At 36.0% G+C, this 24,571-nt stretch overlaps 1 protein-coding gene across 1 annotated transcript in view; it reads right to left on the bottom strand.

Moving 5' to 3' along the window:
- Window positions 1–24,571, bottom strand: part of WAC (WW domain containing adaptor with coiled-coil) — an 81,174-nt gene that overhangs the window by 11,457 nt on the left and 45,146 nt on the right. The window contains 3 exon segments of the mRNA XM_034644205.1: window positions 12,194–12,502; window positions 16,752–16,864; window positions 17,384–17,499. Of these exon segments, the coding sequence (XP_034500096.1) occupies window positions 12,194–12,502; window positions 16,752–16,864; window positions 17,384–17,499 (538 nt within the window).

Here is a 24,571-nt window from a genome sequence, read left to right as displayed (position 1 = left end):
AAACAAATCAGGATTGGCACCATGGTGAACACCTCCAGAATGGGCTAAGGGGATCAGATGAATGAGACTCTGACTTTGTATTTTTACACTTAACAACTGAGTTTCCAGATTATATACTTCCCTTTTCTAATTAAATATATAAAGCAACTAGCTCTATTTGTAGCTTTAAAAATAATCGGCACTAAAAAGGATCCTTTTAAATAGCAACCCCACCCATAATACCCTTTACTGAGTATTTTAACACAACCCCCCCCAAAAAAAGTATGAAACATGCTTGGAAAATTACCATTATCTGAAAGCTGTTGTTGCAAAATTATGAATATAGAGTCAATGCAATTGTTATTCAAAACCCCAACAGTGTTTTTGGCAGCATTTGACAAGTTATTCTATTAACTTATTTGAAAAAGGTAAGGGCTACTATAGCCATGAAATTCATGAAGAAAAAAAACACAGCTAGTGAAATGTGTCTTGCCAGTATAAAAACTTACATTTAAAACAAAACCAATTTAAGGTAGATTAAACTTCCGTATATATGTTTAAAGTCTTTACAACTAATAGATGAAATCAGGAAAGTATCTTTGACATCTAGATGCCAGAAAATTACAAAAAGCAAACATTTAAAGCACTGATAACCAAAGTACTTTAAGGAACTATAAATCAGAAAAGACAACCTACCTAACAGACATGAAATAAAGACATTTTACAGAAGAAACCGGAATGATTTTAAAAAACACAAAAGATGATCAACTTCACTGATAATCAGGAAAATGCAAATTTAAATCAACAGGATATCCTTTTACACTCACCAGAATGACAAAAATTTTAAAAATCTGACAATATTAAAAATTGAAAAGGTGTAACAGGAACTTCACATTTCTGGTGGAGACTAAATTGATATAACCACACGGCAGAACAATTTGGCATTATCTAAGAAATTTGAGATGCACACGCTTGATGACCCGCAGTAATTCCCCTAAACCTTAGAGAAACTATGACGTATATAAATTGGGAGAAACATTCAACAATTTTTATAATACTACTATACTTGTTTTTACTTTAGCACAAAACTAGAAACAAGCTAAATGTCTACCAACAGAAAGATGAACACTAACTATTTTCACACCATGGAATTTTACTAATACAGTAACTTTAATGGAAGAAAAAAAGAGAAACAGAGAACCTCTGGGTAAAAACTTTAAGATTCCACTATTCAAGATGTTCATACGTATTCTTACAATACTGGCCCAAAGACTAAATAGGAAGATTTGTTAAAGAATCTTTAATTTCCCATACACCCCATTTCTTGAAGATTTTCAAGTTCATATATACATGATATAACCTGAATTAAGACTGCTATTATTATGTATAAAAGTTCCAGGAACACTGCATTTGAATATTACACTGCTACCTAATAACTGTAAAGCCTCATTTCCAATTCTAAGAACTAAACATTCATTAATCTTCACGTCCCCAAAGAAGCTGCGAATTACCAGCAAGCTTACTAAAAAGGGACTCCTCTATCAGTGTTTTTATACCATCACTGTAATAGGAGAACTAGGGGGGGAACAAATCTCTGAAGTATGGACCTCACAGCTGCTTTAAAATTATTTCATGGCTATGTTCATCAACTATGATCAAAACTCAAAGTGTAAGACATATGAATTTTTGTAAGGCATGCATTTTAAAGGAGGGTTATTTAGTCTGGCAGACTGCTGGTATGTTCAACTTTGCTGTTTTGGATTCACAGACAAGTATACAGAAACTTGAATGAAGTAAGAGCTTCCCTGTGTAAACCTGTCAGTTATTGTATTTTATGGGGTAATTATAGACGAGAGCAGCAGTTTTCTCCAGGATCATATTCCTTAAGGGTCAGCTTAGGGGATATACAGCTTAGGGGCATTCCTCATTAATGTTTAAAATGAAACACGTTCTGTATCTTTACTTTCTGCATGAACAATCAAATCAGTACTCTTTTTGTTACTTTTACTGTGGCTTTCTTCTGTTTTTAATGATAGGAGTTGGAGAAGGTATAACTGTTTTCAAATGTATTCTGATGCTGCTAAATCTACTCACGGATTTGAAAAATTAGCACAGCTTAAAAACTCTTCAGTGCTGCCCTTCAATCCAAGAAAAGGAAACACCCCAAAATAGAAAACTAATACTTATCACTATGAAGAAATAAAGTAACAAAACTAAATATCCTTAACTCTCACTTTTAATAAGTTTATTTTCCCTAAGGAGAAGTTTCTTTCTTTCTTTTTTTTTTTTTAAGATTTTATTTATTTATTTGACAGAGACAGCCAGAGAGAGAGGGAACACAGCAGGGGAGTGGGAGAGAAGAAGCAGGCTCCCAGCGGAAGAGCCTGGTGTGGAGCTCAATCCCAGACCGCTGGGAGCACGCCCTGAGCCGAAGGCAGACACATAAGGACTGCGCTACCCAGGCACCCCCTAAGGAGAAGTTTCTTTTGAAGTTCTGTGAGAGAAGATCATTGATGAACCAGTTGATACTACTTACTATGAGACTCTTGAACAGCTAACATCTTTACCTAAAGGTCAGAATTTTTCTATTAAAAGGTTTGATTTTGAGTATTAGTTTTCAACAGAATGCGTATCAGAATCATCTACAGACAAAACAAAACAAAATAACAGATACCTGGGCTCCACTCCTAATGAACCTGGGGAAGCCCAAGCGTATGTTGAACTTGTAAGGATTCTATGGGTGATTCTGATTCCCTTGATGATTTTTGAAAAAAGAGTTTAGAGAGCTTCCAAGGTTGCTTTTAACTTTAAAAATCAAAGGAAACCAAAATAAAATAAAGCAGCGTAGCAGAAACATACAGGAGTGGAAGTAAGGATAAGATGCAAGACAGGAAAGTGCTAAGTCATTTTTCCAAGGCAGGTCTTCAGCATGCTAGTTTCTTTTTTTTTTTTTTTTTTAAGATTTTATTTATTTATTCGACAGAGAGAGACAGCCAGTGAGAGAGGGAACACAAGCAGGGAGAGTGGGAGAGGAAGAAGCAGGCTCATAGTGGAGGAGCCTGATGTGGGGCTCGATCCCATAACGCCGGGATCACGCCCTGAGCCGAAGGCAGACGCTTAACCGCTGTGCCACCCAGGCGCCCCTCAGCATGCTAGTTTCTTATTGAGGTGTATGTAACTGACACACATCATTTTATTAGTTTCAGGTGTTCAGCACTGTTATCTGAATATACAAAGAAATGATCACCAAACATAGTTACACAATTCGTTTTCTTGTGATGAGAACTTTCAAGATTTATTCTCTTTGCAACTTTCAAATATGCAAACAGTATTATTAACCACATAGCTGCCACACTGCATTATCATATCCCCATGCTTTATTGTATAACTGAAGTTTGTACCTTCTGACTTCCTTCACTCATTTCTCCCTCGGCAACCACCAATTTGTGCTCTGTATCTGTAAGCTTGGTTTTGTTTTTTTTAGATTCTTCGTATAAGTATTTCCACACTATCTTAAATAATGGCTCCACTCACCTCGTCTCCCTAAAAGACACATCCATACAAATGCCCTTCCAAAGCATGTTACATGTTAAAGATTTTACCTATTACTTACCTCCATCTACATGTATAACTGAGAACAACGTACTGAGTTTAGTAATATAAATATAAAATGCTAAAAGGCAGTTTTAAGTTTCAGCATTAAAATACTACAAGAGGGGTGCCTGGGTGGCTCAGCCGTTAAGCGTCTGCCTTCGGCTCAGATCATGATCCCAGGACCAGGGTCCTGGGATCGAGCCCCGCATCGGGCTCCCTGCTCGGCAGGAAGCCTGCTTCTCTCTCTCACACTCCCCTTGTGTTCCCTCTCTCGCTGTCTTTGTCAAATAAATAAACAAAACCTTTAAAAATAAATTTTAAATACTACAAAAGAAAGGTATTGGTCGGCTACCTTTCCCCTACGTTCTGAGGGCCCTAACAGAGATCAATTTTTTTGCCCAGCATCTACTATTATATAGTTTATCATCTTTCCCTTCCATTAGAACTTGAACTTCTTCAGGAAAGGAATTTTGCTGATTTACCTCTGTGGCCCTGGTACAAAACAGGTCTTGGCACCAAGACGGCATCAACATGTACTTGTTGAATGGGTGCCTCACTCTGCAATAAAGGCCCAGGTTCAAGTACATGTCCTCTCCCTCTTAACCTCCAGGTTTAGAACTTACGACAATGGGGAGGAAGGCCTATGGTCTCCACCCATAAATAACAGATAATTAACTGACAAAACAGACAATTAACAGCTTACTTTATGCTATTTTCATAAAGGTGAGTAACTGTACACAGTCTTAGAGATAAATTTAACTTCTGTAGGCTTTTATTTTAAATAATCATATAAAATACTAAAACTCTTCTTTTAAAAAAACACACAGAAAAGAAACAGAACTATTTGGAATAAAAAGTCATCAAATATACTTTTTCTCTATATAGATATTTAATTTTAATTAACAATTCTATTTATCTGAAAACTTTCAACCTGGATTCTGTTAGGAAGTAAGGCTAATAATACTTGCTAATGTGCTTATACAAACTTGTATCAAACATAAATAAAAACTTGGATCTTTGGAAATAAAGACACTTAAATGTACATAAGGGAATAAATGTAGTATTTTGTATTACAAAACCATTTCTATAGGCTCTTCCACTTTTAAAGAATATCATCCTCCAGTCTCATTTACTTTCCCAAGCATTAAAAAAACCTAGCTTCCTTCGAGCATTTTTTCAGTCTCTTACCTAACCCATTTTAAACTAAACAAACTAAGTCACTTTCTCATCTGACATTTCTAAGACTTACAGACCTCTAACCAACTCTTTAATATGAGCTTTAAAATATGTTATCCTCTGATTTTTTTTGTATATATGCTTTGACAAAACTTTTTCCCTTTATGCTTGTAAATATGTATTATTCATTTACATTTCCAATGCTTACCAGTAGGGGGCGTAGCATACCAAAGACTAAATGTCCCATATAAATCACATAGAAATCTGTTACTATACCCGTGTTAAGGTTTAAAGTAATATTCGCCTCTTCTAATTCTAAGCACCCATTCAAAGTATCCAAGAGCATAAACCAAAGTCAAAATCTATTTCTGACCTACATTTTTCTGCTATGACAAATAATTCCTTTTAGATCTACAAGATCTAAAAAGATACTGCACTTAATAAAACGTACGATACTGCATTTCTAATAATTTCCTCTGATGCTTAGAGAGCTGCTATAATAATATTCAAAGACACATGTGAACAAAGCTCAAACCACTGATGCAACAAGGGCAGTCTGTTTTGTTATATTTTGTAGTAGTAGTGTTACACTGAAGATTACACAGAGAAGTTACAAAGTAAAGTATTCAAATGTAGTAGGAAAAAAACTGTAATAAGGCAGCTAGGTGACAGCACTTGGTTTATAATCTGTGACTTTCATTTATTTTTATTTTTATTTTTTATTTATTTTTTTTAAAGATTTTATTTATTTATTCGACAGAGATAGAGACAGCCAGCGAGAGAGGGTACACAAGCAGGGGGAGTGGGAGAGGAAGAAGCAGGCTCATAGCAGAGGAGCCTGATGTGGGGCTGGAACCCATAACGCCGGGATCACGCCCTGAGCCGAAGGCAGACGCTTAACCGCTGTGCCACCCAGGCGCCCCCTTTCATTTATTTTTAATTTGATAATTCATGAATATGTTAAATCATATATCCACCCAGAACCTTTACAAAGGTACTAAATATGGGGCTCCTGTAAAATATATTAAGATGTACTTTTGCAAATTGCTTTTTGTTCAACCAAGGCAATCTTTGATAATACATACAAAGAATAAACGTATTTTGCAACTTTTAACAGATTTTATTAAAGTGATTCTTGCAATAACCAACTTAGTCCCACCAATTGTGCTTCCCCATATTCAACTGATAGTGGTCACTAATCTTAAGGGTGAAAAATCTTATTTTAATCTTAATTTCCAGTATACATTAATAATCTCTCTCTTGAAATTTTTTACCCTGTTAAAATACATATAACATAAAACTCACCATTTAACCATTTCTTGGTTTACAACTCAGGGGCAGTTTAAGTATTTACACATTATTGTACAAACATCACTACTACACCCATCTCCAAAATTTTTTCATCTCTCCAAACAGAAATTCTATAACCATTTAAACAAGGGCTCCTCATCATCCCACTCCCTAGTCGCCACTATTCTACTTTCTGTCTCTATGAATCTGCCCATTCTAAGTACTGCATATTAAGTGGAATCAAATTTGTCCTTTTGTGTCTGGCTTACTTCACTTATACTATGGTCTTCAAGGTTCACTATGTTGCAGCAGCATGTGTCAGAATCTCATTCCTTTTAAAGGCTGAGTAATATTACACGTCTATCTAACAGGTTTTATTTATTTATTTATTGTCCCTCAGCTGATGGACACTGGGACTGTTTCCACCTTTGGGCTATTGTAAATAACACTGGTACAAACATCAGTGTACCTGTTTGATTTCCTGACTTTCAGTTCTTTTGGTTATATACCTAAGCACAGAATTGCTTAATGTTATGGTAATTCTATGTTTCATTCTTCGAGGAACCGCTAAACTGTATTCCATAGGCGCTGCATCATTTTGCACTCCGGCCAGCAATGTACGAGAGATGCAAAGCATCCTCAAAAACGCTTATTTTCATTGCTGTTTTTGCAACAGTCATCCTAAGGGTGTGAAATGTTATTTTACTGTAGTCTTGATTTGCTTTCCCTAATGTTAAACGCCTTTTCATGTGCTTACTGCCTTGGCCTTGGAGAACATGTCTATTCAAGTCCTTCACCCATTTTTTAACTAGGCTGTTTCATTTAATTGTTCCGTTATAGGATTTCATATATCTGGATATTAATCCTTTATTAGATACATGATTTACAATTTACTTCCTCCCATTCTGTGGGTTGTCTTTTCACTCTGGAGTGCCCTCTGATGCACAAAAGTTTCTTAATTTTGATGAAGTCCAGTTCATCTACTTTTTCCTTTGTTGCCTGTGCTTTTTGTGTCACATCTAAGAAAGGACAACCAAATCCAACATTATGAAAATTTTTACCTGTTTTCTTCTGAGAGTTTTAGAATTTTAGCTTCTAAGTTTAGGTCTTTAATCCATTTTGAGTTCATTTTTATAACTGTAAACCAAGGCTGGCAATCTTAAATATCCTCTTCTGTAACTGCTTATTCTTATCTGTTGCTCATTTTTCTACTGGGTTGTCTTTTTCCTATTGTTTTGGTGTAGTCTTAATGTATCCTTAACGTACTGTTATATCTGTTACAAGTTATATTCTCCCAATCTGAGATGTGTCCTTTTCAAACCTTATCTCTGTCAAAGAGTTTTAAATGTCTTATGTGTTCAAATCTATCAACATTTTTTTAAAGGCAAATGCATTCTGGGTCTTGATTTAAAAACCCCTCCCTTACCCCTCAAATTATAAACAGTATTTTCTAATATTCTTTTATCACAGCTATCTCCCCTGTCTCATTATTCAAAGTGTGCCATCTTAGGCTAACATAGTTTTTTGTTTTTGTTTTTTTTTAATTTATTTGACAGAGATAGAGACAGCCAGCGAGAGAGGGAACACAAGCAGGGGGAGTGGGAGAGGAAGAAGCAGGCTCATAGTGGAAGAGCCTGATGTGGGGCTCGATCCCATAACGCCGGGATCACGCCCTGAGCCGAAGGCAGACGCTTAACCGCTGTGCCACCCAGGCGCCCCTAGGCTAACATAGTTTTAAACTTACTGACTAAAACAGACTAAATTCTTCCACTAATGTATTCCGTAATTCAACAAAATTTGAGTCACTAAGTCTGTGGCCAGGTTTCCTAATTTTCATGAATAGTTAGTAATCCTAAAGCAAAGCAATGGAGGGAGGGCTAAACATAGCCCACTAGAGCTAGTTGATGACCTGCATGGCTATAAAAGGCTACTGCCTTAATGCACACCAAGTCTTCAGGTTCATTCAAGTCTACAGACACCATTAAAACAGAAAAGGGCTCCAAGTGATTAACTCACACCTCATGTTAATGAATGACTGACTAATCCCCCCTCCCATTAGACTGTGGAACTATGTAACCACTAAAATATTTAGATACATGCTAGCCCTCAGAAGATTAGCATAAGTCACTGAATAGGTCTGTTTCTTTGGCTATTTTGCTTTACTTTTCAAGTTTATCTATGCTAATAAATCATAACTCTAAATTACTAAGTAAGAAACTTGCTGGCAGTTATTTGGCTAAAGTAATGGTCTCCTGCCTATTTTGTCATTTCATGAATATGGAAGAGAAGGTAGAGTAATAACAATTTAGAATGGTCAATGGAGGAAGAGGGGGAGGCAGAGCTGCTTGGATGCCTCAGTCAGTTGAGCTTCCCGACTCCGGTTCTGGCTCAGGTCATGATCTCATGTTCATGAGATCAAGCGCCTTGTCATGCTCTGAGCTATGCAGGAAGTCTAGAGATATTCTCTCCCCACCCCCCTCCGCTCATACTCCCTCTCTTTAAAAAAAAAAAAAAAAAAAAGAATAAAGAATGGTTAACAGGATGCCAACTGATAAAAATCAAGTTTTAGGTTTGTAAGCACATCACTCTCTAACTACTTTGTTTTATGGTTGTCCAAGACAGTAATCTTGCCAATAGATGTTCAAATGTTACTCTAACAACAAATACAGATCTAAAAGAAGATACCTGACCTTGTTTCACCCTACCTAACGTCAGGATTGTTCCCTACAAAACCAGAGCTTCAAATTCTCCACACTCTCTTCAAACAAGCACAGACTGAATTTCTTAGGTTCTTTTTCTTTAAAGGCAGAATGGTATTAAACAGATCTAAATCTATTGCTGATATCCTTTAATTAGATTCACAACAAATGCAATACTCTTCTTTTTCTCCAAATACATTTTTAAAACCATGACCACTGCAGGTGCTTCCCCAACCCTTAACACACTCATTACCATTCTTTCAGTTATTATCCACCTACAACAAGTACTGACTGCCTATTACTTTGTCAAGAACTAGGGATAGAGCAATGGTACACAGTAACAAAGATCTCGTTCTCATATTATTTATTACAGCACCCTACCACCGACACCCCCAGATAGAGCTTAGCTATACTATTACCACTTACAACCAAAAGTCTGAAGAGTCTGATCTTACCCAACCATCAACCTTTATAATATAAATTATCTGTTAAGGAAAAAATCAAACAAGGAAATCATTATATTGATGAGAAGAGTCAATAGAAGGCTTAACTTGAGTAACACGAATGTCTCCATTGAGGAAAAAAATGTTTTTCAAATTAATGGACACTTCACAATTTAGACAATCTGAAAAGATCCAAATTGTTATACATTTAAAAAAATAATACTGCTTTCATTCGTATGTGTAAGGAGGACTTGGAAAGGTTATACAATTTTCCCTATTTCAACAATCACAAGGTAATCAAGTTTTTTCCTGTTTAAGTTTAAAATTATTATATAAAGAAGTTATAAAGTTTGTCACATTAGCAAACATGCTTTGTAGAGCTGAAATTGACTCATCTATCATTTGTTAGGAATTCTGAATTATTGGGAGTCCAAATAAATATAGATTTGTATCTTTCATTACCTACAGTTTTACGAAGATAACATGAATTTTGGAGAAGGTGCCTCTGACAAAATGTACTTAAGCAGTGGCAATGTTCAGGTTCTTATCTAAGAGATACACCACCTTCCCTTACAATGTTGTTTTAAGAAATAAACTAAAATATACAGTAAACACTTAGCACCAAGCCTGGTACAGTTAATTTTTAATGGTACTTAAAAAGTTTGTCAGGAATGGTGCTTGAAGCATGGAGGGAGAGGGCAGAAGGTGAACCAAGTTCAACATGTAATTAACACCTAACCCTAAACACTTTAATTATATGAACTAAAGTTATAATGTGGTAAGTGCTATAATAAACAAATATATGCACCAGGGTTTAGGAAACACAGACTGGGAGAGGTTAACTGACACTGAGAACCCAAGGACATTAAAGCTGGCTCTTAAAGAAAGAGTACTGAGTTCAACAGCATGGAAGACAGAACATGTCCTCCTTTTCAGCAAAGGCTCAAACCAAGAATAGAACATGCCCTAAGAAATGTATAAGTTTGCAAAGGATGAATATAAGGAATGGAAGAGTGGAATGTTGGAGATCAAGCTAGTCAGGCTGCAACAAGACTGTCAAGTACTTGCTATAACCTCACTAAGTAGTATGGACTTTATCCTGTGGATAATGGAAAACTATTAGAAGGAAAACACACAATCCAATCTGTATTTTATAATGATACCACCATAAGTGAATAGTCTGGGTAGAAGGAAGCAGAGCAGTTATTAGAAGGTTATTTCAAAAGAGATGTCCCGAGTTTCAATAATGGTAGTGGCAATAACCAGAGAAAGGATATATATACATAAGATACAGAAGGCAGAATCTAGCATTTGTTGATAGGCAGGTAGGGACAAATGTTGAAGAACAAGAAAGAGTTGGGAGGATAGTGTAGTTACTTACTGAGAACCTGAAAATAAGTTGTGGGGAAAGGGAGGAATCTAGGACACACCAAGTGCTTACAGAAAGGAAGCAGATATAACGCAAGAGTTAGAAATTAAGATTTGGGGGTCACTCTTGTAGACAAGACTGCCCAGGCAAAAGGGAACACACTGAGCAAGAAAAAAAGAACAAAACACAGTAAAAGGCTGAAAAATACTGGTATTTAAGGGGAGAAAAGAGAAATAGGAAATTGAAGGCTAGCACTGTCCCAGAAGCCAAGCAAAAAAATTTCAAATTAGGAGGTAAGAGCTAAGAGTTAAATGAACAAGAGATGAAATGAGATAAAGACTTTTTAAAGGCCATCAGATTTTTTTTAACTGACCAGGATTTTAAAATAAAATTTCTGTGACCAAATAATTAAAACTTTAAGAACTGAAGAACCCTTACTGTCCTTTAGAAAGTACTACCATATTAACAATTACTGCATTTTTCAGATTTCATCTCTCCAGAATTCTCTTTATAGTACTAATTAAATTCTGCATCAGGGTAAATATGACTTACGCATATGGATTTTGGTACAAACCGTCTTAGGAGAATCTGACAACATTTGGAACAACCTGTTTATAATGCAGTAAGCCCTATACAATAAAAGTATGTGGCTTAATAATGTCATGAGGACTACAGACAAAATCCAAATAACATGCATAAAAGGAAATGTAGAAGCAAAAGAAATCTAATTATGAGAACCCTTTGTCAGCAAATTAAATCAATGTGAAATAATGAATCAGACAATAGATTAAAAGCTTAAAGACTCATTAGATCCCTGTAGCATCTCCTGAACCCACACGACATTTAAAAGTTTCTCAATATTTACTGATGCTAATCTGCTAATTAGTCTAATAGGTCTGCCCATAATTTATTTACTTATTGCCTTTTAATTTCCTTAATTTCTTAAAACACATTATAATCTGTTAAGTTTAGAATTGTGAGTGGTCTGTGCAAATACACTTATCTCATCACTCTGCTTGTTATGTGTTACCTTCTAAAGGAGTTGTTGCCACAATTTTTCTCTCTCTTAACAAGCTACCATTATCAGCACTGAGCTGGATAAACACAATTTGAGTTACAAAGTTAACTTCCCTTCAGATTTAAGTTCTAATTCAGACATTAAGACTCTATCTTGTGGCCCAGGACACAGTTTTCTAATTCACAAACTGAAACCAATAGTTGCATGTTATGCAGAAATAACAAGTTTTAAAATGTCTCTATTCATATCAAATTTTTAATTAACAGAAAACTGAGACAATATCTAAACTAAACCATCATGACAATTATCACAAAAACCAAAAATCACTTTATACAAATATGAAGGGACAGTCTAAGTTAGTTAAGCCATTACTGTTATAAATTAAGCACTTGACTTCAAAGTGTCAAAGGCAAAAAATAGTTCTAAGGCTTCGTAATTAAAAATTTGAAGAAAAAAATCTAAATATGGCTAACTCTAGACCTAAAGCTATGCAGTAAACACTCTAAGAGACTTTTAAAAAGAATTTATAATTAAGAGTCTTATTCAATCTAATGGAGATAATGTAATATAATCAAAAACTCAGAAACTATAGTTCAACGTGCAGCATCTGGTAATAATGGCATACCTTTTCTTTCTGTTTTCTGTGCAGGGACAGAAGATGTGGGTGTAGGCAGTTTTGATAAAGTAGATGCTCCATTAGCATCAAATGATTTCTTTGGCTGGTGCTCAGACTGTAGCGTAAATGGACTAGAAGGAAGAGTGCTTGGGGTAGCAGTTGGATGAACCACTGGTTTGATGGGGTGCTGTACTGGCGTAGAACTACTGTGAGTCTCTGCTCTTGGCAGTCTGTAGTCTCTGTCATTGTGTCTGCTTGTCTGAGACAAAATATTCTGTGGGAGCAAACTACTGGCATCACTGGAATGCTTGTCTTCCACTTTAGTTCACAGTTCGAAAAAAGAGATGTTGGAATGACGGAAGGGGGAAGAAAAAAGATTACGTTAGAATCCTGTCTTTAACATCAGCTAATTCAGCAACATACTTGTATCTTGTTATAAAACTGCAAGCCCAGTTAGTATCTGCAGTTTTACCATCAGCATAGAAATATCCAAATACTGAAAGAGGATTTTTAGCTCAACTCTAAGTAATCTATATTCAGATTTCAAGTGGGCTACTAGTTTAGGGGGATTCTTTAGAACCACACCACAGTTCAAACAAAACATTGAAAAAATGAATCAATATACGGAGTTACAACATTTTACTCAAATGAGAAATTTTAAAATATTTGAAAATATGAAAGGCAAATAGTCCGTTCTTTTAAAATATGGGCCATGGGTTCTAATATAACTGAATTATCCACAGTGGTTCAACTGCAAAGGAATATTAGCTATATTAGCCTGATTTTTCTGAATACTAAAGTAGCTATTAGTGGCCTCTAAAATAGTTTGTGCTAAGGCTTACATGACCTCATTCTGGGATGGCTGAATTTATGATGAACTGTGCATTCAGTAAGTAAATCAGTTCATATTTTTGATAATGCTAACAATACCAGTTAGTTATAAACTCAAGTTATAGATAATGCTGTCTGAAAATAGAAGGCCTACATCCGGCAGCACAGTCAGAAAAATCTACTTGCTATTACCATTTGTACTACAAACGTCCTCTTCCAATTTAAAGTCACAGAAATACTTAATCCTCAGAAGTACTTCTGCTTCCAAAAAGAGTGTAAGAAAATTTTCAATAATCATAAAATGTATACTGATCAAAAAAATCTCTAGCCAAAATTGTCATAGTCTAATCAGTATCTAAAAATTAAACAACTCTGAAAGCACATATGTAATAATAATAATATTACCAAAGGATTCCCTCCCTGTTGAGTACTTTAGTTTTTTCATTCATGGGTCCTCTGAGTCTAGAGACCAAGACAGCACAAAGAAGGAAGTATGCTTAAGCTACAAGTCAGTTTCCAAACCTTCAGTGCCCAACTCCTACATGTTACACACTGAACAAAATGTACTGGATACTGCCAAAAAGCTTCAGTTACAACAAAACACAAAGTCTTGACTTAATAAATGAAATTCAATGTTATAAATTACACATATATTACTCTTAACAGAAAAAATGAACAAACAGATTGAGCTAACACAGCAGAATACAAACATCTGTTGCATGATATTAACTCATCGGTAAACTACCAATTTGCATGCACGAGAAACTTAAGAAATTTTGTTCTACAAGTTCTTTCGGAAAAGAACACTGCTACAATAGAAACTTTTAGGGACAGATAAAACAGAAATAATACCATGTCCAATTCCCACCAATCCTGTCACTTGATTACCAAAAACTTTTATTTCCTGGACATCAGAAAAATCACTCTCAGTTCTGTATGGCTACAGTGAAAGAATATCAAGCAAATGTATTCAGATGAAAATTAAAGCTGATACTTCTTCCAACACTTGTAAGCTCTGGGGGAAAAAATGGCAGCAGCATCACAGGAACTAAGGAAGCTGCAGCTGCAACAGCTTTCTGTGATTCACAACTCCAGGCAAAACAGTCAGTGCAGTGACTCTATTTGCACACTCCCCAGAACAAAGACAATTTGGCAAATGTTGGGAGACATTCTGGGCTGTCACAAGTAGGGAGAGGGGAAGTGTGCTACTGACATGTAACATGTAGAGGCTAGGTACAGTACTCTACATCCTATGACACAGGACGGCATCCCACAACAAAGAATCACCTAACCCAAAATGTTATAGTGCTACTGTTGAGGAACCACAAATTAAGGCTTCTCTAAGCATCGAACAATCATCCTATAAGGCACAGATTAAAGACAATGAAAATAATCTAGTGGCAGTAATACTAAATTAAAAATTTTATCCATAAAGTTTTCAATGTCGAGGTCTGAATAAAAAATCTACTTTCTACCTTTATCTCTTTACATATAAAATCTTTCAGTCTCCCCACCCCCCACACCTTTTATTGGCAGTTACGAACTACAAAGCTTTAGGTCTTACCCAATATGAACACCAATGTACTGGACACATGGGAAAACTCTGCCAACACTTTTTTGATAAAGTTAACACTTAAATGGCTTAATGACTTCCTCACTACCATACTTAAGTATTTAACTCAGTTGACCAATAAAGGAAAAATAAAAAGAAATATAGCTAAGGTTTTTCTCAAATATTACTTAAAACTGAAAAAGTGAGACACATGACACTAGTTCAACACATACACAGACCTACTGACTCATCATTTGCACTTCTAGGAATCTGGCTAAGGAAGCAGCAAGTGGGCAAAGACAGAAATCACAGCACTGCTGACAGTAGGAAAAGGCTAAAAACCACCCAAGTATCCATGGATAGAGGATTACTTATAAATGAGGGAACATCCAAAAAAAAAAAAAAACAAAAACCATGCGATATAACACATACGCATTTCCAAACTGACACAGAAACATTTCCTTGAGCTATTACTGAACAAGTTAAAAACAGTAACATATAATCCCACTTTTGATGTAAAACATATACATACGTAGTTTTTATACACATGTATATATACACACAGAGAAGAAAGCATATGTCCCCAGAAGTTCCTGGTTCATGGAATTAAAAAACGTTCCCTCTTATTTTTTAATAACAAACATGCTTCACTTTTCAAATTATATAGAAAAAAGAAAGGAACTCCTTCATTTTTGAAAGAAAAAGATGTACACAATTTAAAAACACAACTCTGATTTTATTTAATTACAGATGGTTTATTAAAAAGATAAAAAATACTACTTTCACTTCCATCAGTATTTCCACCAGATCTTTAATTATTTCCTTCATTTACCTCAAGGGAGAAGAGACTTAAATGATAGGGTATTTTGGAAAGAATAAAGCAGACACACTAGACTCTTATTTTTTTTCTCTCTGGGAACCATCGCCCACTTAGTGAGAGGCATGGCCCAATATTTAAGAAAAAGTGATTATTTTTACACCCATCTGCCACTCCTCCTCCACACCCCCTAATATCCCTCGGCAGTTTGTTCAGGAGGACCACAAGCTGGGTGCTATTTTTTTTAACCTGGAGAGGAAAACCTTTACCTCATTTCTGATCGCTTGCCAGAAGTCACAGTTACTTAAAATACTAAGTAAAATGGAACTAGAACCCAAGTCTTCTGTCTCAAAATATAATAGTTTTAATTTCCTCACTTCAGTACTTTAAATCACTGTTTTCTAAGAATTAAGTACAATTTCACTAATATAAAAAATTAAGTGTTCCAAAGAACATACTGTAAACATTCAGTGCTGAAGAACTATGTTACTTTACTATGTTTTATCTAAAAATTTTTCCTGTCAAAAAATCAGTATCCTCTGCTGAGACCAAATACATCCCCTACTTAAGTTACAGGAGGAAGATTCAAATGCTTAACTCCAAGAATTCCCTGAACACATCTTTTAAAAATTCTTCTCAAATCTCAAAATTTGATAAAGAGCCTAAGAATTCTACGGTGGCATTTAAATTCTATTCTGGGCAAGGGAAGCCACTGGGAATAGAATACCTTTAAGTAAAAGCTTCAAATACAAATTTAATTTGAATTAAGAAATAAATGCATGTTACTCATATTGTCCCACTTAGACAAAAATCTGACCTCAAAAAAACATTACGGGATGCCCAGAGTTATGAAGATGTTATCTACATCTATGATCATGATAAAATCAGTTTCCAGATACAGGATAAAAAAGTTTCTCACTGATGAACATAAAACACCAACAGACACTTTGATGTCACTACTTCTGTGTGACTACAATTCAATTATTAGAAAGACTGAGTGAGTTTTGGAAGGCATCTCACTGTCCAGTTTAAGAGGAGACAATTCAGGAAAAGGGAGAAAACCCAAAAAACTCCTGTTTAAAAAAACAATCCACAATATTATGAAATTTTGTTTTCTACCAGTTCAACTGTTACAACCATTATGAGTAGTGATGAATACATGTGTGTACTATTCCTTTGTGCACCCTTTTTCTTTCCAGGAAACAAAATGGTGAAGGTTAGGAAGACATATCTAACATATAAGAATCCTGTATGTTTCTATTATTTTAGTTTAGATATGTAAACAGCTGTGTATATAGATAGGAATATATGAACTAGAGGAGTGACTCAAACACCACGTTGTTTCAAAGAAAAAAATTAATACTTACTTCCACTGGCAAACCCACTAGTGGCTGTTGCTTGCATCACCTCCCTTCTGTAATCCCTATCTTTTGGGAAGCTATTAACTGCCATCTTGTTTGCTTCTTTCTGTCTCTGTTCTCTAAAAATAAAACACAGATAAACCCATAAATATCACATCAAGTACAATGAGTTTACATGTAACACTTCTGGTCAAATGCTCAACAAAACGGTATATGGAAAACAAAAGAACGGAACACAGCCATAATATCAACTGGTGTGGGAGATGTCATTAGCCCTACAACCAAAATTCTCCAGTATTAATTCTACATATATGAAGGAAACATATTATTGTACTTTAAGAATTATGAAGATTTCTATTACAAATTAAAAGGAAGATGTATTAAGTGTAGGCTGATATAAAATCTTAACTATACTGACGGTTTACAAGGTCCTTGTGGACAGTTGTTTATGTGTCCAAGTTGTTTGTTTTGTTTTTTAACTAAAGAGAAAATTACAGAAAACACAATGGGCCAACTACTACAGTTAAAGACGGGAATGATGAGTTTCACTGTAAGAAACCTAAACTCAGAATGTTCTAAAGATGTTAAGCTATAAAATCAAGAGTAAGAAATATTTTTCAATTAGTAAGAGCAAATACCTTTCAAGCCACTCTTTTGGTTTTTCCCACTGTGAAACTTCTGTTCGACAATTGTAGTAGTATTTTTTCCCAGATGAGCTAATATGCTCAGACCAGTCATCTGCAGAATCATAAGGCTTAAAAATACATTTTTAAAAATTAGAAATAGTAATACTATTTAATCACTTGATATGAAACATCAAGATTGCCAATAAAAGCATTCTGATCTAGAATGTAACTATCTGTGTATATACACCTCAGGAGACCTTAGTCTATGAACACCTTAAAAAATAACAATGGAAAATCCTGTAAAATATGAAATTAAACACATTAATATACATTAGTTTATTAGGCACAAAACGAGAAACGCAAAATTAACATCTTGACTTAGAAAAGCATTACCGAAGTTCCCCATTATTATAATTTTACTTGCTGAAATCCAGTCACATGGTGGGGGGGCAGTTTAGAAAATCCACAGTCAACTAACTGATCTGATGGCATGATAGCACATCAGTTCTAAACTCATTATGCACAACAGTATTCATATACAGTATTAACAGAGAACCACCTGCCTGTATTTACGGTTACTTAGTGGGAAAAAAAAAACCCCACAACATTAAAAAAAAAACCCACAGGGGCGCCTGGGTGGCACAGCGGTTGGTTAAGTGTCTGCCTTCGGCTCAGGGCGTGATCCCGGCGTTATGGGATCGAGCCCCACATCAGGCTCCTCTGCTATGAGCCTGCTTCTTCCTCTCCCACTCCCCCTGCTTGTGTTCCCTCTCTCGCTGGCTGTCTCTATCTCTGTCAAATAAATAAATAAAATATTAAAAAAAAACCCACAAAGCTAATTAAAAGCCTATTATTTGTTTCACTGTCAAAATCCATGAGACGAGGCAAGTGTTAGCTAAACCTTGTCTCACATACAGGGTCAGCAGCATCACTCAAGTCCCTGTTAACAAAACCAGCCTTTCAAAAACTCTCAAATACATTTTCTTTAGGTATTTTATAAGCACCAGGAAATCTAGTAGAATACTGAGTACACTTCTTTGAGAAAATAGTCAAGAAATGGATCTAGGAGTTTGAAATGTTATACTTTGGTAGTCTACACTTCTGGGTTCACCAGTGTACCGTGACACAATTTTAAAGCTTGAGGAAAGAAATGAACGCTCAAGCCCTGCTGACTCAGCTTTAATTTTACCAAGTAGGAAACAGGCCTAGAGAACATTAAGAGTTGTCAATAGGTCACAAAACTAACTGGTGATAGAGGAAAGGATCAAAACCTAGGTTTCAGGATGCCCGTGATTTCCAACAAATCAACACCAATTCTCAAAATGCCGCAATAATTTGGAGGGTAGATGAAAAAATATTGCATATTCTGCCACATTTATGCTCTTGGGATTATGGCTCAAAATAACGAAGTGACTGGAAATCAGCCCTGTGCCTCCAAAACTCTCATACTAGGGGGAAAATTAATTCTCAATCCTTCTAGTTTTCAGAATAGGCTACAACCAAGTTGCAGAAACCCACAGAAGACCAAATTCAGAATGTTCTTTCACCACTCACCACTCCTTGTACCTAAATTATTACACAAACTGAACACTTCTATGGATGTATCTGGAAGATTTGGTTTCCTTGGAAAGTGGTTATATGGGATTGATCATTAGTTTGGTCTGAAGAAGTAGAGTAAGATTTGAGGCAGGTGGACAGAGAACATCAGAGTAGGGCAGAGTGGTCTAACCAGTGCTCTTCAAAGTGATGGTTTTGTGAACTGTTCTGAAGAAAGTAAGGAACAGAAAGGAGTATATATTGACATACTCTTTTCCCCATCTAGAGTCTCACTTTAAGAAAAACAAAACAGGGGCGCCTGGGTGGCACAGCGGTTAAGCGTCCGCCTTCGGCTCAGGGCATGATCCCGGTGTTATGGGATCGAGCCCCACATGGCTCCTCCACTGGGACCCTGCTTCTTCCTCTCCCACTCCCCCTGCTTGTGTTCCCTCTCTCGCTGGCTGTTTCTATCTCTGTTGAATAAATAAATAAAATCTTTAAAAAAAAAAAAAAAAGAAAGAAAAACAAAACAAAACTTCAGCTCAAGTAAACCGTGTATTATTTAACGACAGTTAATTTACATCCTGGCATAACCTCCAGGGCAGCTAAAAGTTCACAGACCAGAACCTTGAAGAGTATGGGTCTATGACACTGCACTGATTTTGCCCACCAAATCTTAGATTAGTGCAAGTTAATGTCTTACTTAACAAAATGTGTTTCAGGGTACAGCATTACAATAACATACCAGTAACTTTAGCTTCTCATCCCACTTCCATCCTCAAAAACGGATAAGGGGATGGGGAAAAAGGTTAGTAATAGGGAATTTTTTTGTTTATAAAGATTTTATTTATTTATTCGACAGAGATAGAGACAGCCAGCGAAGAGAGGGAGGGAACACAAGCAGGGGGAGTGGGAGAAGAAGCAGGCTCATAGCGGAGGAGCCTGATGTGGGGCTCGATGCCATAACGCCAGGATCACGCCCTGAGCTGAAGGCAGACACTTAACCGCTGTGCCACCCAGGTGCCCCAGTAATGGGGAATTTTTAAAATGCTGATGTGCAACAGGTGTTATTGCTTTTCTTTATTATGTATTTTCAACTTTACTGAAGTATAATTGACAAAACTGGAAGATACTTAGTGTATGCTGTGATGATTTGACACCATGAAAGGATTCCGCCTATCTGGTTCACTAACACATCCATCACCTCACAGATTTTGTGAAAACATTTAAGTCTTCACTCTTAGCCAGTTTCAATTACACAATATAGTGTTACCAACTATCATCATCATATTAAACATCAGATCTTAAGTTATAAATTTGATTAAAAAAAAAAAGAATATCTACAACTAAGAACCCCCAAAAGGCCTGCAAACACTTCAAATATTCTGAATTAGGCTTGATGTACTTGCCAACATAAGCACTAAGGCATACAGTAAAACTAAAATGATTTTGTCTTTTTCTTCCTCATTCTATCACACGAACAGAGTGGAATTTCCCCAGATGCTATGGAAGGAGATTTGTTGTCACGAAAGATTGAATGCAGAGCACATGTGAAGCTCTAGGTATCTCCTATTAAGACAGGCATTAAAGAGATAGTCAAGATCTATTTTTGTTTTACAAATAGTTATTTTTCATAAAAACATTACATATGCTAACATGTAAAGGGTTTACAATCAAATGATTTTAAAATTATTTTTCAAGTTTTTTTTTAATGAAGATTTTGAGCGAGACAGTGACAGCACGAGCACCACACACACAAGCAGGGCAGGAGGCAGAGGGAGAAGCAGGCTCCCCCGCTTAGCAGTGAGCACAACATGGGGCTCCATCTCAGGACTCTGGGATCCTGACCTGAGCCGAAGGCAGACGCTTAACCAACTGAGTCACCTACCTACACAGCCCTCATATTTATCACGTTTTAATTAATTTTTAAATATGGTAAATATTGATAAAAGATAAACAAAAGCTCTCAATTTTCATGAATGTAGACAGAGGTCTTGAGACCAAAAGGTAGGAAAAGGACTGCTCTGAAAGCATAGTACTAAACAGTTACAGAGGCACCCACCTGCTCTCCTTCAATTCAAAATGTCTTTTAAGTGTGCTTTTCTCTTCTTTAAAAAAAAAAAGTGTATCCCTTTCTGATCTCTCTCTTAAAATACAGAATCCTACCACTTCTTCCCCAAGTGAAATGATGGAAAAGAAATGGTTAATCCTGGAATTAACTTACGAATTTTTAATAAGGAGCCGTTCACTGAATAACAACATCAACATCAAAGATGGCATTTATTGTAACAAAGAATTTCATGGAGTCTTAAGAGTTCTCTGATAAATTTCTAATTTTTTAAAATTAAGTAGAGTATCTTCAAGCAAAGACTGGTTTACAGGGGCGCCTGGGTGGCACAGCAGTTAAGCGTCTGCCTTCGGCTCAGGGCGTGATCCCGGCGTTGTGGGATCAAGCCCCACATCAGGCTCCTCCGCTGGGAGCCTACTTCTTCCTCTCCCACTCCCCCTGCTTGTGTTCCCTCTCTCGCTGGCTGTCTCTGTCTCTGTTGAATAAATAAATAAAATCTTAAAAAAAAAAAAAAAAAGACTGGTTACAGAAAATAATCTTGAGAGCCTCAAGCTGAAAAGCTGCAAAAAATGCAGAAGATATCTACGTGATAACAAGTGGAGCTGGAATATAAATGTGAAGTCATCTGTCATTGAATTTAAAGTTACTTCCCAGCAAATCAAGATTGGTGGATACATAGAAGGGAAGATAGCAATTATGTGTTTAAATGGGAATAAATTTGTTTTTCTAAATGAAACAATTCAGAGGCCTCTTAAAAATCACAAATACGCATAACTAATCTAAAACAAGCTATATGAGGTAAGTCCTATTATGATTTAGATTAGGAAAAAGAGAAGCATTCAAAAAGCTTTTCCTAAATAGTTACCATGGGTCAGGCTCTGTATTAAACCACAATAAATGTTCATCACAGGACTTAAGGGAACTACATGTGAGTATCTTAACCTAATAGTGAAAACATAAGGCAACTTCAACTCGACTACCAACAGTTGATAAATATAAATCACCCATACAACCAAACGTCTGTGTACATAACTAGACAATATTGTTACTGATTTTCAAAGACAGATTTAAAACCTGAAAACTTCAAAGAGAAAAAGGAACTATTTTTTTAAAAAGTTATTCTATATTTTAACCTGGGTTAAAAATGTGTTGACCTAAGTTACCTAATATTCATGTGTTCTTTTATCCTTTCATTACGAAAAAACTAATTTTATGTTTTACTTACTGCTTAAAAACTTCCATCAGAAGTGATTTAAAGACAAAAAGTGAGTTTATAAGTAACCTGCATAAAGGTTCAAAAGCCAACTTCTCAGGTAAGATTAAATTTGCAGTTTATGAATAATGTATGTGTCATGCTCACTGGGCACAATAAAAATGACCACTACTTGGAGATAAATTTTATACCTACAGTTGAAAACTACAGAAAGGGAAATCCTGATTCTTAAAACATGTAACACTTAATCTCCATTCATGTAATAGTCTTCAGCTTCTACCCACAAAATGAAAACCCCTGACACCATGTATGACTTGGATCAATCAAGCTTATCTGTTTATTATTTATCCTTTCTGATCTCACTATGTTTAACCTATGTCTTAGAAATCAAAACAACCAGAATTAGTTTTCCCTGAATTAAGATTTTTTTAAGCCAAAAGAATGTCCACATGGCCTGCCACCGTAACTATCAACAAATACCAAACTGGAAATGTCAGTGATAAATGGAACTTTAGTGTTTGTTACTTTGTAAATTAATGGCGCCGACTTCTACAGATTCATTCTAAAGTCCTGAATATACGTACACCTTATTGGAAATAACTCATCACAAGTAGTTTGATGCTAACACCTGTTAAGGTTTACCAAGCTGTTGTCCCAGTCTCACCACCACCCCCTTCTATACTGTTCTGTGATGCTAGGACAAATTACATTGTTTAGTCAGCTAGCTACCTGTTAGATTCTGCCAACAGTAGGCACTGGAGTTAAGACTGAAAGGCACGAGAAGCCTAGCAGCCACGGCTGTCTCCAATTTCTAGCTGCTATCTGTCCCGAACCACAACTAGCTTCATCATACCCCACAGAGGTACTATCAGCAGTTCTGTAGGGCTCCTCCTCTAAGCTATTAGGTTCTAAATACCACAACCTCTTCCTATCGTACTCCAGCCCTAAGGGTGAATACTACATTCTATATGTGTATTACCTCAGTGTTCCTTTTTTTTTTTGTCCTCAATAACACATAGTATCTGCTTAGCCAATCCTGTATATAAAATTCTCTGTGCTATCAAATTTTCTGTGCTAACTAGCATGTTTTGTTTTCCTACCTAGACCCTGATACAATACTTAAAACTTCTAAATTTATCTTAATGAAAATGCTATCATTTATGTCTTGATTTTCTTTGGAAATGTACTATTCACACTGTTTCATTAAGGAATAAGAAAAAATCACAAGGACCTTTCAATGTTGATTAAGGTATGATGATCACCCAAATATCTAAGGCAAAATCTGTTGGATTCAACCTACACTTTTATAGCCTTCTAGTTGTTCTTTCCTTCTTGTATTTTCCACGCTACTACCTGATAGAATTTTTAAAATTCCAAGTATGAGGTAACTTCACCAACTGTATCCTTCAACAGTTCTGTACTGCCTTTATACAAAATTCATATTCCTTGGTAAGATATACAATTTTTTGCAATCTAGCTCCCACTTATCTCTGTAACCTGAGCTCTTGCCATTCTTTCACACTTTCAAAAATCCTTTCAGTTCTCCAAATATGCTATGTTATTTCACACACTTCTCTAAGTCTTTGTAGATGTTGTTCCCTTTGCATACCACACAAATTCCAGACCTCTTCAACTAGCTGTTATATAGTCAATCTACTGGGGAGTGTTACTTGTTCTTTAATACTTTCCTCTCATCCCGCTTGGAGTTTCCCTTTTGAGTGCTCCCAAAGCAACTTTAACATGCACTGTTTTAACTGTTTACTCTTCAGTTTTCACCACAGGTCTAAAGTTCCTTTAAGATGGGCCACATTTTCTTAGTACTATATATCTACAACCTACCATATGCTTGACAAATTGAAAACTTATTAAACTTTTGTTGAATGATGTATTAAAACTTCCATTTGAACCCTGACTTTTAAAAAAGCCAAGCTGAGTTACTTCAGTTTAAAAGTATCTAAAATTCCTGACTTTCACTGCCTTGAGGACAGGAATCTACATCATTAGTGTTTAGTAGGGTGTGTAATACACAGATGTTCTAAATATGTTTTAAGAAATGTATATATTGGGGCGCCTGGGTGGCACAGCGGTTAAGCATCTGCCTTCAGCTTAGGGTGTGGTCCCGGCGTTATGGGATCGAGCCCCACATCAGGCTCCTCCGCTATGAGCCTGCTTCTTCCTCTCCCACTCCCCCTGCTTGTGTTCCCTCTCTCGCTGGCTGTCTCTATCTCTATCGAATAAATAAATAAAATCTTTAAAAAAAAAAAAAAAGAAGTGTATGTATTACAGAAGGAGAACAAGCTCAAGGTAAAACACCTTAACTACAGACATTTCATTATCTATAGTTCTTTCTATCTCAGACATTGCAATGGTAAAATTTTGCTCT

Source organism: Ailuropoda melanoleuca, chromosome 15 (genome assembly GCF_002007445.2).
Source record: "Ailuropoda melanoleuca isolate Jingjing chromosome 15, ASM200744v2, whole genome shotgun sequence".
In the NCBI taxonomy this organism is placed as follows: Eukaryota; Metazoa; Chordata; class Mammalia; order Carnivora; family Ursidae; genus Ailuropoda; species Ailuropoda melanoleuca.
Note: the sequence above shows the minus strand (reverse complement) of the source record. Positions and strands in the feature narration are given on the sequence as shown.